The following is a 13437-nucleotide window of genomic DNA, read 5'->3' on the forward strand; positions in this document are numbered from 1 at the left end:
AATTTTATATATATAACATTATTATTGTATTTACATTTATTATATCTGATATTACTCAATTATTCCATCAATCATTGAAAAATATAAAATAAAATAAATAATAATTAAAGAATGTAAAATATGATAATTTTTGTATGGTACTGAGTCTCGCAAATATTTTTGTTTCTTTCTAAGTTACATAATTATCTCTTTTATCCATATATATATATATATATATATATATATATATATATATATATATATATATATATATATATATATCAGCAGCAGTTGAAAGATCAATTGAAAGCATCAAGATGAATGAAGGGGTTTCTTCCAAAGAAGAGAGTAAGAGTATTGATCTAACTAGGATCACTCTTCGAGAAACGGATCTTTCTGATGTGGAAGATCACATGGTGTGGTCAAGCGATGCAAAGGTGACAGAGTTCTGTACCTGGGGGCCTTACACCAGCAAAGAAGAAGCCATAGACTTCATCAACGGAATACCAAACATATTTTCATGGTATAGGGCCATCTGCCTTGACAATCAAGCAATAGGGTCGGTTTCTGTGTGCTTGCAAAGAGATAGATACAGAGAAAAAGTAGCTGAAGTCGGATATATTCTGGCTTCAGAGTACTGGGGAAAAGGGATTGTTACACATGTTCTAAAGCAAGTTGTTAAGATTGTATTCAGCATGTATCCTCAGGTTGAAAGGCTTGAAGCTCTCACTGACAATGAGAATTTGGCGTCTCAAAGGGTTTTGGAGAAAGCTGGTTTCCAAAGAGAGGGTGTTCTTAGGAATTATGTGTATGTTAAGGGCAAAAGCAGAGATGTGGCCATTTATAGTTTTCTTCCAACTGATCTTCACTCAGAATTTGCTTCTCTCAAGCTTTAACTACCTCTGCATGTTAATCTACAAAACAGAGAGTTTGAGTGTTGAAGACTTGAAGCTCTATAGTCTATAGTGTTCGATGATTTCTATGTTCAATATTTATTTTTGTCTTTTTGTATTGGTGGGTTAAATTAATGCCATTGGCTGGGCAATCTTTATGTTTCCATCTATCTAAAGTTATTTATTAATTATTCTAATTATGATAATGTTTAAAATGTCATTCTAGGAAAAATTTTGCCTTAAGCTCCAAAAATACATAAATAAAATTAAAATAATGTATTTTTATTTCTCAAGTAGAACTAATTTACATGACCACTGCATATAGTGTTTTCACCGTGCATTTTCAATTAATACTTGTGTGTTTGTTTGAGGTGAAAATGGGAGAAAGGAAAAGGGAGGGGAAAAAAAAAGAAGGAACATAATTATTTTTTTTGTTTGGTTGAGGAGAGAAATGGGAGAAAAAAGAAAATAGATGGAAATATATTAGTGAAACCTACCAATTTTTTTTTCCTCCAACAATATAAAAAAAATGAAGAGAAAACTACATCTCTCTCTACTTTCAATATTATTCTTTTACTTTTTTTATATAATTTATAATAAAAGGGTAAAATTATCTTTTTATAACATTTCTTTCTTTCTTATTTTCTTTTCATCCAAACACATCTAAAGAAAATAAAAATTCACTCGATTTCTTTCCTTTCCTTTCTATTTTCTTCCTCTCTGTTTCTTTCCTTCTATTACTTGATATTTATTCTATTAGTTAGAATTTGTTAATATAAGCTATTATTTCTCTTTTGATAAAAAGTTGTTAGTAGTAGGTTTGATTGCACATGCTGAACTGTATAGTTAGTTAGAGCAGCTATAGCATTCTGTTAGAAGTAGTATTTGTATAAATAGTAAATTATAGCTTTGTATTCTTTAAATCTCATCATTATACAAGTTAAATTCTCAATTCCTTCTTGATTTCTCTATTCTTGTTCTTCTCCATGCTCACATGCAAATTTTACACCTTCCAACCAAACATAGCTTACTATCATATAATTTTATTTAAACAAAAAAAAAAATCATAATGCTAAACGATGAAGTGAGAAAACCGAAGGAACATAGAAGCACCACATGCTGACATGCACTAACATTGACTTTGACATAGTCACTTAAGCCTTAACGCGAAAATGAAAATATAATGTTATAGATGCAAGACTTGATATTTAAGCTTGTATCATGATTGAAAAATTTTAATGAAAAGAAAAAGTAACTGTTTGAAAAAAGAAAATAATGCAGAAAATGTATTCAAAATTCAAAAAGGTTAAAAAAAAACTACTTTTATTTGCTTAATCAACAAGCTAAATAAAATCTTTAGGGAAAAAAAAAACTAAATATAAAGACTTAATCCCACTTGATATTGTTGACTTGGTCAAGTATGGTTGCCAGCAGCCCTTATTCAAATTTCCATCACTATATAAATATGCAACACTGCTGACCAATTTCAACACAACACTTAAACCTATCCACGATGGAGGCTACTACTGCGTCTTCCAAACCAGATGCCATTGATTTGTCCCAACTCTGTCTTTCCGAACCAGTTGCCGTTGATTTGACCCAACTCTCTCTTAGACCCCTTGGGCTTTCTGATCTCGATGATCTCATGGTGTGGACCAGTGACGAAAAAGTGGCCAACTTCTGCTCTCGGGAACCCTACACCAGCAAAGACCAGGGCATTGACTTCATTGAAAACGCTGCAGCCAGCTTTCTATGGCGCAGAGCAATATGCCTCAAGGATCGTGCCATCGGCTGTATTACTCTGAGCTCGTATGCTGACGTCGACAAAGCAAGGGAAAAATCGGCGGAACTTGGCTATGTTCTGGGTTCCAACTACTGGGGCAAAGGGATTGTCACTGAGGCTGTAAAGCAAGCTATCAAGGCTGCATTCATCGAGTTCCCATACTTGGACAGGGTTGAAGCTTTGGTTGATGTTGAAAATTTAGGGTCTCAGAGAGTCTTGGAGAAGGCCGGTTTTCAAAGGGAGGGACTCCTCAGGAAATATCTCGTTCGTAAGGGGAAGAGCAGAGACACCTTCATGTTCAGTGTCCTCTTATCTGATCTTCATCCCCAGCTTTGATTTCTCTTACAAAATTATCATTGCTATTAATCAAGTTTTTAATTAATAAAACAATTTGCATTTCCTGATTCTCGGCAATTTTGAAACTGCATCTTCCAATAACCCTTCTCTCATGTTCATCGAATTTAGGATTTTAATTTTACTTTAGCCAACAACAACTACAAGAATTAATAGAGTATGGCAACGATATCCGTAACACACTAACACTTCATATCTTGTTTTAAAAGAAATTAATCAACCACTTGTTACTGTCTTCCTGTTTTTAGTATTATCGCTGCCAAACTTTCTAAATGTTTCTTTATAATTACTCCAAGAAACTAACAAACAAGTGGGGGTATATTTTCAATATTGTCCAGCTACGCGTCCAAATATTTTTGGCAATCAAAAAATGGTTACAAATTCAATAAAAATCACTTTCATTATATCAGTGTATACACATATGTGTTTCAATAACATAAAACATATTATTAATAGTTTTCATCTTCTTCTTTTCCGTTTCCTCCTTGTAGGTTCTTTTTTTCTTTTCATCACCAACTTTTTTTCTTTTCATCACTAACAACACCAACATTTTGTTAATAACTTTATTGATTCTAATTTACTTGGTGCTATCATTAAATAATTTCGGTTTATTTTTTAGTTTATTTCATTTTATTTGTGAATTAATTTCATTTCATTTTTTTGTTAATTGAAGTTCAGATTTGAACAAACAGTCAAAAAGACTCGATCATAAACAAAAACATATCGAATTTATTTTTGGATCCAAATGAACTTCAATTAAACTAAGAAATAAATCGAAATTATTTAAAAAATAAAAAAATTTGGTCAATATTTATCAACAGTATCAAGTGAAGCTCAATTAACACACAAATGAACGTTTGTGAAATGTTGGTGACAATAGAGAAAATTAGAACTAATAAAAAAATTTGTGAAATGTTGGTGTTGTTGGTGATGATAATAATGAAAAAGAAAAAGAAAAAGAAAAAGACGCAACATTGGAGGAGAAGAAGAAGAAAAAAAAAAGAGGAGGAAGAGGAGGAGGAGGAAATAGAGAAGGAGAAGGAGAAGGAGAAGGAAAAGGAGAAAGAAGAATAAAGAAAGAAAAACCTACTACACAAATTTAAAAAAAGAAGAAAAAAAAAAGGAGAAAAAAGAGAAGAAAAAAATTATATTACTGGTATATCTAATATTTGGTATCTAATATTTTTTAATATTAATTAATTAAAATTTTATTAAATTTTTTTAATTTTAATAAGTACAAATCATCTTTAAAAAATAAAAACATTCAAATTTTTGAAAAACTACAAAGACAAGTAAATAATCTTTTTTATTTATTAAACTTAAAATAAAGAATTTGTGCATTTTAAAAACACAAGTACATTTTCAAAATACTTTACCAAATTAAACCTTAAACTAGTGTATGGAATCAAAAATTCAAAATAGATATATATTTTAGGATATAATAAAAGAAAAATAATATTGATCTAAAAAGAATACAAATAAATAAAAATATTTGTGTGCAAAAACACTTTAAACCAGATCATTATTAAGATAATTCCCTAATTGGAACAACATTGTTGTATCATTTTGAATATATTGATATATTCATATAAGTTTCACAATTTCATCTTTTTCTGTTGCCATTTTTTATAGGTTCCATAAACTTTTGCATTATCTTCTCTTTGGTTTTATTAAAAATACATGAATTACTAAAATAAAGAAAAAAGTTATAAAATTGAGTCGTTATTTACTCAACTATTCACAATTATATTATGTAAAAACTAATAACAATGAATTTAAATTTCTATAAATGTACTATATAAATTCAAAATTTTACAGTAATAACAATAAATTGTATCATTAGATTATCTTAAATTCATAGTAAGCTTCATAAAACTTTGGTATACTACTAAAATTCTAACTGCATGCACAAATAAACAGATCTTAGCTTATATTGCGCGAACTTCTTTTGCCTTTTCAAAACCAACAAATGGATAGATGGGAGGTCAACAGACACGATAATTAAATCTTGCAGACAAAAAATCAAAAATTTAGATTGAAAGCAAAATTATGTTTCTCACTGTCGAAACAAAACTGGTAAATAAATACTAGTAAATGCAGGAGCATTCCTAAAACAATCTAAAACCCCATTTATCACTTAAGCCCCAACAATTTCAGGGGTAGCCTCAGCCATTGGTTCATCAGCAGGCCTGTCCACCTTAGTACCAACATCTTCGGAATAATCACCATGAACCTGCAAAAGACCAACAACAGCAACGTACAATCAGTTTACTGATCAGGTTTAAAACTCACCTATGTGCAAAAACATGGGATCCTCTAAAGGGACATACCTCCATCAATTTCCCAAGATCAAATTTAGGGGCTTTGAGTATCTTGACTTTCCTGATGAACACATTCTGTAGAGGGTAAATGCTAGAAGTAGCCTTCTCAATCTCTTTACCAATCATTTCTGGGATGAACTTACGGACCAACTCCTTGAGATCACAGGATGTCGCCTGGTTGGTCATGATCTCCCTCATCTTCCTACGAATCTGAGGAGACAAATAAGGGCACACATTAGTAATATGCAAAACTATGTTCATATAAATGTTATAATCCCCCAAATCCATCAAAAGGCCCAAATGAATTATCAAATTTGGTTAACAATTTGAGGTTATAGCAATAATTCAAATACTATGTCCCAACAAATTACTACTAAAGAAAAAACTGTCTAATACACACCAGTTAAACTCCTATTAATATTATCTTCAATAACTCATAAAAGTGGATTGTAATTAAATAGCAAAAACATTTCAAATTCAACACAGAACAAACATAGCTTAATCAGTTAACACACCTGACGGATCTGACTTGATTGCGCGTAGCATGTTCTTTTCATTTGGTTAAACCGTCTCTTGGTAAACCCAATACAGAACATCCTCAAGGTATAATTATCTGTGGTCTTCACGTCCACATGTGATTCAATCAAAGTTTGCCATTTTTTAACAAGTGACCTCAGCTTGTCAGTAGTAAAATCCATTCCCTGCAGATTAAAGGAAAAGTTTCAATCAGTTTACAGCCATACAAGATAATAAATAGATTAAAGGAGGTTAAGCAATAAAACATACCCAGAAATTTGTGAGCACATTCCTTCCTTGTACATCTTCTGCTCTCAGCCTAATCTTCCTGAAGGCGTGGTCCTCATCCCCTTGAAGATCAGCAAGTGAGACCTCAAACACTCTATGTTTGAGTCCTTCAGAGGCAATCTATCATTTATAGAAACATTCGCACAACCATCAAAATATGAACAGCATAAGTACTAATAGATTGACCTTTCAACTACTAACACCCTAAATTAAAAAATATTCTAGCAGACGGCAAAGCGCAGTAAAATTATTCCAAGGCTTCACAAGCAGAGTAATGCTACAGTATATCCGTACATAAAACAATGGATCCAACTATCCAACTGAACAATCATTCAACAATAGAGAAAAAAAATTTACACGTCTAAACTACTAATTTCCATGTGTGAATGAATATAAAGAGGATTACAAATTAAATCTAAAATGAAGGTAAATAAAAGAAAAGAGAAAAAACAAAGACCTTCGTGCCCTGAGTACGAGTGACGAGGGTTTTGCCCACATTCTTGACCTGGAAGACGGAAGGAGCCTTGATATCGTACCAATCCTTCTTGGCAAAGGGATCGGCGCTGCAAAACCCATGGAAACAAACAAATTCATATTCAGAAAACTCAAAGATCGTTTAGTAAAGAGAGAGAGGAGAATGGGACACATACGCTTTCTTCTTGCCACCCTTCTTTCCCTTGGAGATGCGCTTGTTTTTTCCGACGGCCATTGTTCTTCAAGTGTAGAGCTTCAATTGCCTCTCTTGCAGTGACGGCCTCAGCAAACCCTACTGGTGGTGCTAGTGTTAGTTCCCCGCTCCAATATATATACCATGGGTATGGGTATGGATATGGGTATGGCCTCTACACATCATGGGCTTGGACCTACTTTTCAAGTTATAAGCACCCCACTTAACTCAACCAGCCTCTGTCCAAAAAGAGAATACTCAACCAGCCGTATAGCCAAAAAAAAAATATTTACGGTAACTATTTTTATAGGACCGATAAAGAAAATAAATCACTCAAGTGACTAAAGTTGGAGCAGCTACTTTCGGAATAACAGAAAGAAAAGTAACGATTAAAGTGGGAGAGTCAGAGTCAAAAAGAAAATTCCTCACTTCTTTCTCTCATTTAAAATCGTGCATGAGACTTTCATCTCATACGCTCTTAAGAGATAAAAAAAAAAGAAGAAGAGGAGGGGGATGGGTTGTTAATTTAATAATAGAATACTCGATTTTTAAGTGCGATTCTATTTTTTACACATTTGTATAAAGTAATTTTTTGTCTATAATTTTAGTAGGGTTTGTAAGACCACAAGTCCACAACTGATCCAGAAAGAAATGAATGAAAAAATGACATGTCGTAAATCCAAATAAATAAATAAAACTCCGATTAGTAATAGATTAGTTTTTGGCTGTCAAGCTCTCGTAGCCCGTAGGAAACTAAAAAAGTAAAAAAAATAAATAAATAAAAAATTTGGTACAAATTCAAGTGAAGTTGATAATTCAGAATCATTAGATAATAATTTAGTCAAACTTATCAAATCATTTAATGATTCTCGACTATTAACTTCACATGAAATTAAGTGCGCCTGAGTTTTTACCAAAAAATTATTATGTGTTATATTTTCTTAGTTGTTACTTATTTTTTATTTATTATTTTAAATATTATATTAATATATATTAAAATATTCTTATAAATAATTATAAATAGACATATATATTTATATGATTATTTTCATTAAAAACTAAATAATAATGTTAAACAAATAATATAATTATATATAAATATTAAGATCATGTATTTTTGGTGACTATATTAAAATCATATATAAGTAATGTTAGCGTAGATAATTCATACATATCTATTAAAAAAATAAAATGTACATTGTATTTATGCGTTGCATATATAAACACTATACAAATCATCAATTCCTTCTTGCATTTCCATTTTTGCTTCCTTAACATTTATGTATTTAATATTTATATAATTCCCTTTGAAAACTCATTTCAGAGTCTTATGTCGCATTGCGGCTAAAAATTTTTAATATGGAGGGAAAATGTGAATTTTTGTTAGAAATGGAGATTTTTAGTATATATACATGTAGGTGAAAATTGAAGATATAGTAAATGTAACGTCAGCATGTATGCAGTGTGGTGGATATGTATCTTAATCAGAAACAATACACTGTTCGTGTTATCTATGTGGCATAAATTCAAGTAACACGCATACATACATGTCAGGCATGTAAGTACACGTATCTTTGCGTGTTGTACATGTGTTAAATGCTGGTTGAAAGGTATTGTAACACATAACCTACGAAGTAAATTTTCTGCTTATAAAAATCGAAATTCGTTATCATTTTACTTCATTGTGAGAGGTGTTTTAGTGCATTGTTGGTGTGATGGAGGACACTGCAAATATAGTGATTTACCACAACAGTGAACTTATACAAAATTCGTATGAAGGAGTGAGCTTTGCGTGTGAGAATACATTTTTGTTTGTGATTTCATGCACTATAACATTCGTGAAATTACAATACGGTCTCAGTCAGATCATAGAGAGCGAGCAACATTCTCTATAGGAGTCCACTTGTTGTATTTGGCAGCTTAATACAATTTAAGATTATGTCGATTATTGACGAAACAAGTATTCAACAGATGTTTCATATTCACCAGAAAATTCAGGTGCAACTCCCAAGGATTGAGTTGTATGTTGAATTTGAACATATAGTCGCGGATAAGATTCAACATGACCCAGATGTGCAAGATGACAGAGCTGAAACATACAAAGAAATGAACAATGATAGCGACGAGGAGTTCGAAGCTACGTACAAAGCCGTGTCAAGGACGAGGACGGTGATGGGGGGTGAGGCAGTCGTGGAAACTTTAGTGGTTTCACCCGCAGTCAGTCAATCGATAGACGTTCCACCTTTTACGCGTAGCTTGGATATTGACACCACGCATGCACTGGAGTTTCCCAAATATGCGAACATAGGTATGTAAGTAGTGGGTAGTATGTTTCCTTAATTTTGTTTTGACGGAACGATGAGCGACAATTTATTTTTTTATAGGGGTTGCTAGTCTTGAGGACGAAGAGTTCAGGATTGGAATGGAATACAGTTCCAGAAAATCAGTTATCACGGCAATTCAGAGTTACACTATCTCTAGAGGAGTCGATTACATTGTTTATGAATCTGAGCTATAGACATTCTATGCAAAATGCAAGACTTATGGACGCGGATGTGATTGGCTTATTCGAGCCAGCTTGATACAAAAGAAAGCTTATTGGGAGATTCGGAGATACAATGGGAGGCACACATGTTTCATGAAAACGATTTCACAGGATCACTCCAAGTTAGACTCGGACACGATTGCTAAGGTTATGAAACTATTGGTTGAATCCGACCCATCTATAAAGATGAAATCTGTAAGTGCGAAAGTCCAGGCAAGATTCAACTATATTGTTAGTTACCGAAGGGTTTGGTTGGCAAAGCATAAGTCAATAGCCAAATTTTTTTGTTGATGGGAAGAATCTTACCAAGTTTTGCTGTTGTGGTTCTTGGAAATAGTTTAGAAGATGACTGGTTCACGAGTCCAAATAGAAACACGATCCTTGTATAATGGGAGTAAAGAGGTGGACGGTATTAGGATACTTCATTGAGTATTTTGGAGTTTCAATCCATGCATAAGAACTTTCAAATATTGTAAGCCGCTAGTTCAGCTTGACGACATCCACCTATACAAAAAATATAAAGGTTGCCTTTTGGTTGCAGTTGCACAATATGGGAATCAAAACATTATACCAATTGCTTTTGCCATCGTGGAGGGTGAAACTGCTGATGCGTGACACTTTTTTTTTAGTAATTTACGAAGGCATGTTATAAAAAGAGACGATGTGGGTATAATATCCGATCGTCATGAGTCAATCTGAGAAGCAGTAAATTGTAGCGGATGTGATTAAAAACCTCCAAGAGTATGGTGGATGTTTTGTATTCGGCACATTGGTAGCAACTTCTTAAGAGAATTCAAGATTCCATACTTGCAAAGCTTGTGGTCAACATTGGGTATTCAAGGACAGTGGAGGAGTACAACATCAACTACAAAAAGGTTGCAAAAACCACTCAATCCGCAGGATACCATTCGACACCCTCGAATGAAAACAACGGTCCTATCGTGTCACACACATCAAGGTGTGCTTGTAGTTCGGCAGATACGATGATGCCAATGTACGACCGCCAGACAAACTGCAAAATATTGCATGGGCCATTAAATTATTAATACCGTAAATTATTCTTGTAAATTAATACCCATACTGACCTTATCCATATAGTCTTTGTCTTGCCTAATAGACGCTGCTCTCATCGACATCCAGGCTCTAGTTCATGGATGATGACTCCAACGAGTTAAACCCCAAAATGGTCCCTGAGATTGGCGTCGTGTACTAAAATCGTCCCTGAGATTCCAATTGCACCAATTAATTACGTCCCTGAGATTAAAAAAGTGCACCGTATTAGTCCCTGACCCATTTTCCATTAACGACGTGATGACATGGCATGATGACGTGGACTGTAAGTGACACGTGTCACTTCATGATTTGGCCACGTGTAATGGTATGATGATATGGTGACTAGTGACACGTGGCATGCTGACGTGGATGGTTGTGCCACGTGTCACAATGTTATTTGGCCACGTGTCCGTTTGTGCCACGTGTCGCAACAGTGTTCGTTCACGTGTCATCCATTATGTCATCGTTGTATATGCACCAAATTAGTCCCTCACTTTGCATTAAGTGACTCATTTTAGTCCCCGAAATTGAATGTCGTGCACCAAACTAGTCCCTTCACCAATTTTTTCTCATTTTTTTATATAAATTAAAAATTCTCAATATTTTTAAATGCATTAATTTCGCAATACAAGTAAAGTTCAATACAACTGCAATACACAACATTATAACAGAATTTAAATTACATATTGCCAGTTAAACATAAATAAAATACGAGTAAAGTTCCAATAAATTATGTAATATTACCTCCGTGCAAGTGGTATATCAGCCAGTGGAAGCTACTACCTTGAAATGGGCGCAAACTATGACATTCGCTCCCACGCTCAAATAAACAAATCAAGCGGGCCATCCATCTCCTTGCAATCATATCATGATGCATGGCACAGTGACCTGTAAAGATGCGCGAGAGTTGCTGACCCCTAACTGTAGGTGCCGATCTACTCAAACTTTTAAAACAATGGTAGATACTTTGCATGTGCATATGCCATCAACTTATCTGCGAAGAAGGTGGTACCCAACAGACAGAAGATGTGACACTTAGTGTATCACTGAACAAAATTCTAAGTGTTTAAAGGTTGTATGTCTCTGATATGGTGAACCCAGGCAAACTTTATGTAGTTTTAGAACTACTCTCAATGGGTTTCGCTATAAAAAATTGCCAGACTCTGGGTGACTAAGAAGTTTTGACTGCTATTGGTCCAACCGGTGACAACCTCTTCATCAATCGGTAGGCCGAATATGCGTAAAACTCCTCGAGTGTCACTATAACCTCATTGACTGGCAATACGAATGTATGAGTCTCCGGCTTCTACCTTCCCACAAGAGCAGATAGCAACACAGAATGCTCTCTGATATCTCCAACTCTCGAGATATGGTAGAATCCCGTTATTCGTAAGGATTAGTCAACCGCCGGATGCCACATCTCCGGTCGATCAAGTTTATAGGATAGAAAATTTCTATTAGCCTAGTACAGGACAACCGAAAACAGAAAATAGAAAATAATTATATAATATTCAAAAAAATAAAATAAAAATTAATTTAAAAATAAAATAAAAATAACTATATAAAATTCAAAAAATAATACAAAAATAATGACAAAAATAAAATAAAAATAATTATAGATCATTTGCATTAGTATTTATATTATTTACTAAAATTAATAAAATAAAAATTACAATAAAATAAAAATAACAATAAAAGAGAAACAAAAAAATTATATAAAATTTGAAAAATCACATTTTTATATTTATATTACTTATTAATATTAATAACTACCAACTAACTATTACAAAATACAAATTTATAACATAAAATAAAATAAAAAGTAATTACAAAAAATTTGAAAGTTTATAATATCCATTTATATTATTTATTAATTTTATTAATCATAGATTGAAAAAATAATAATATCATAACAGAAAATAAAAAACGCTTATGCAAATTAGAATATAATAATAATTTTATAACAGAAAATAAAAACATAATTACAAAAAATTCAAAAAGGTGATTTATATTATTTATTAATTTTAAAAATTATAGGATAAATTATGTTATTTACTAATTTCAATAAAAATAATTTTTAACATAAAAAGAAATAAAAATATAATAACGGAAGTTCTAAAAAAATTATCAATATTTTTATTATTTATTAATTTTAATAATTACATATTAACATATTAAATTACAATAATATTATAACAAAAAAAGAATTAATAACAAAAAATAAATAAAATTATTAATATTATCGCAGAAAAATAAAAAATAAGTATTTAAATTATTTAATTAATTGCAATGGTTAATAATAATATTAACTAAAATAATCCCACTAAAAATTATACATTTCAAATACTAAGTTCTAAATTAACAAAAATAATAAACTTAGATAATTAGGTTGTCTCAAATAGTTAATAACATATTCTGTTGCATTTCTATAATTACATACCATTTTTACTAAACACACTACTTACTCTCACTTTCACCAAAAATCACCTTCTTCCACTCTTAATCTCTCTCAAATACCTTTTCTGGAATGTAAAATGTGAATGAAGAAACCAAGCTCCTCACAAAGCATGTAATTCTCCCTCCCCTTTAAAGGTACTAACCCACTAATACCAGCCAGTTTTCAGAGCATGCATGTCGGGTGCATGGAGACCAGCTGAACAAGTGGTCAATACGCAGAGTGCGTGTTGTCTGTTGCACAACACGTGACAAGAAATCACTGCTAAAAATGTTTTGAAACTATGCAAGAAAATTCTGCTCCTTCAATATGCAGGGTGTAAGAACCGCGATTAATTAACTGCTTAATTAATTAATTTACTTGCCCAAAATAAGATTTGAAAATTTAGAATGTTAATTAGAAAATTTAAATATGATTTTTGGACTCAGTATATTTTTCTGAGTTTGAAAATATAATTTTTTGTGAAAAATTGCATAAAAACGCGTATTGGCAATACCGGCTTAAATATGTCCGGTACTGTGCGAGAAAGATAAAAATAGAAGAAAAACTTAGGAAAACATTTAGAATTAAAAAGCGGGCGCTA

The 13437-nt window shown here is 32.3% G+C and overlaps 3 protein-coding genes across 3 annotated transcripts; 2 read left to right on the plus strand and 1 right to left on the minus strand.

Moving 5' to 3' along the window:
- The first annotated feature begins 247 nt into the window (after nucleotides 1–247).
- Nucleotides 248–1036, plus strand: LOC107643235 (uncharacterized). The gene has a single exon (XM_016346825.3). It carries the CDS (start codon nucleotides 297–299, stop codon nucleotides 873–875), a length of 579 nt encoding a protein of 192 aa, XP_016202311.1. The 5' UTR covers nucleotides 248–296; the 3' UTR covers nucleotides 876–1036.
- Nucleotides 1037–2344: 1308 nt separating this feature from the next.
- Nucleotides 2345–3069, plus strand: LOC107643234 (uncharacterized). Its single transcript, XM_016346824.2, has one exon. The coding sequence runs from the start codon at nucleotides 2386–2388 to the stop codon at nucleotides 2989–2991; it is 606 nt and encodes a 201-aa protein (XP_016202310.2). The 5' UTR covers nucleotides 2345–2385; the 3' UTR covers nucleotides 2992–3069.
- A 1948-nt stretch (nucleotides 3070–5017) lies between these two features.
- Nucleotides 5018–6987, minus strand: LOC107643238 (small ribosomal subunit protein eS1). The gene is made up of 6 exons (XM_016346828.3): nucleotides 6785–6987; nucleotides 6592–6697; nucleotides 6117–6254; nucleotides 5846–6031; nucleotides 5340–5540; nucleotides 5018–5242 (listed from the first exon to the last, which is right to left on the minus strand). The coding sequence occupies exons 1-6, from the start codon at nucleotides 6841–6843 to the stop codon at nucleotides 5147–5149; spliced, it is 786 nt and encodes a 261-aa protein (XP_016202314.1). The 5' UTR covers nucleotides 6844–6987; the 3' UTR covers nucleotides 5018–5146.
- Between the last annotated feature and the right edge of the window lie 6450 nt (nucleotides 6988–13437).

Source organism: Arachis ipaensis, chromosome B5 (genome assembly GCF_059453495.1).
Source record: "Arachis ipaensis isolate K30076 ecotype BB chromosome B5, ASM5945349v1, whole genome shotgun sequence".
In the NCBI taxonomy this organism is placed as follows: domain Eukaryota; kingdom Viridiplantae; phylum Streptophyta; class Magnoliopsida; order Fabales; family Fabaceae; genus Arachis; species Arachis ipaensis.

Coding starts and splice junctions, on each gene's coding strand:
- LOC107643235 (XM_016346825.3), top strand. CDS start 297: ATGAATGAAGGGGTTTCTTCCAAAGAAGAGAGTAAGAGTATTGATCTA.
- LOC107643234 (XM_016346824.2), top strand. CDS start 2,386: ATGGAGGCTACTACTGCGTCTTCCAAACCAGATGCCATTGATTTGTCC.
- LOC107643238 (XM_016346828.3), bottom strand. CDS start 6,843: ATGGCCGTCGGAAAAAACAAGCGCATCTCCAAGGGAAAGAAGGGTGGC. Junction 6,255..6,591: donor CTCGTACTCAGGGCACGAAG/GTCTTTGTTTTT, acceptor TATAAATGATAG/ATTGCCTCTGAAGGACTCAA. Junction 6,032..6,116: donor ATGTGCTCACAAATTTCTGG/GTATGTTTTATT, acceptor TTTAATCTGCAG/GGAATGGATTTTACTACTGA.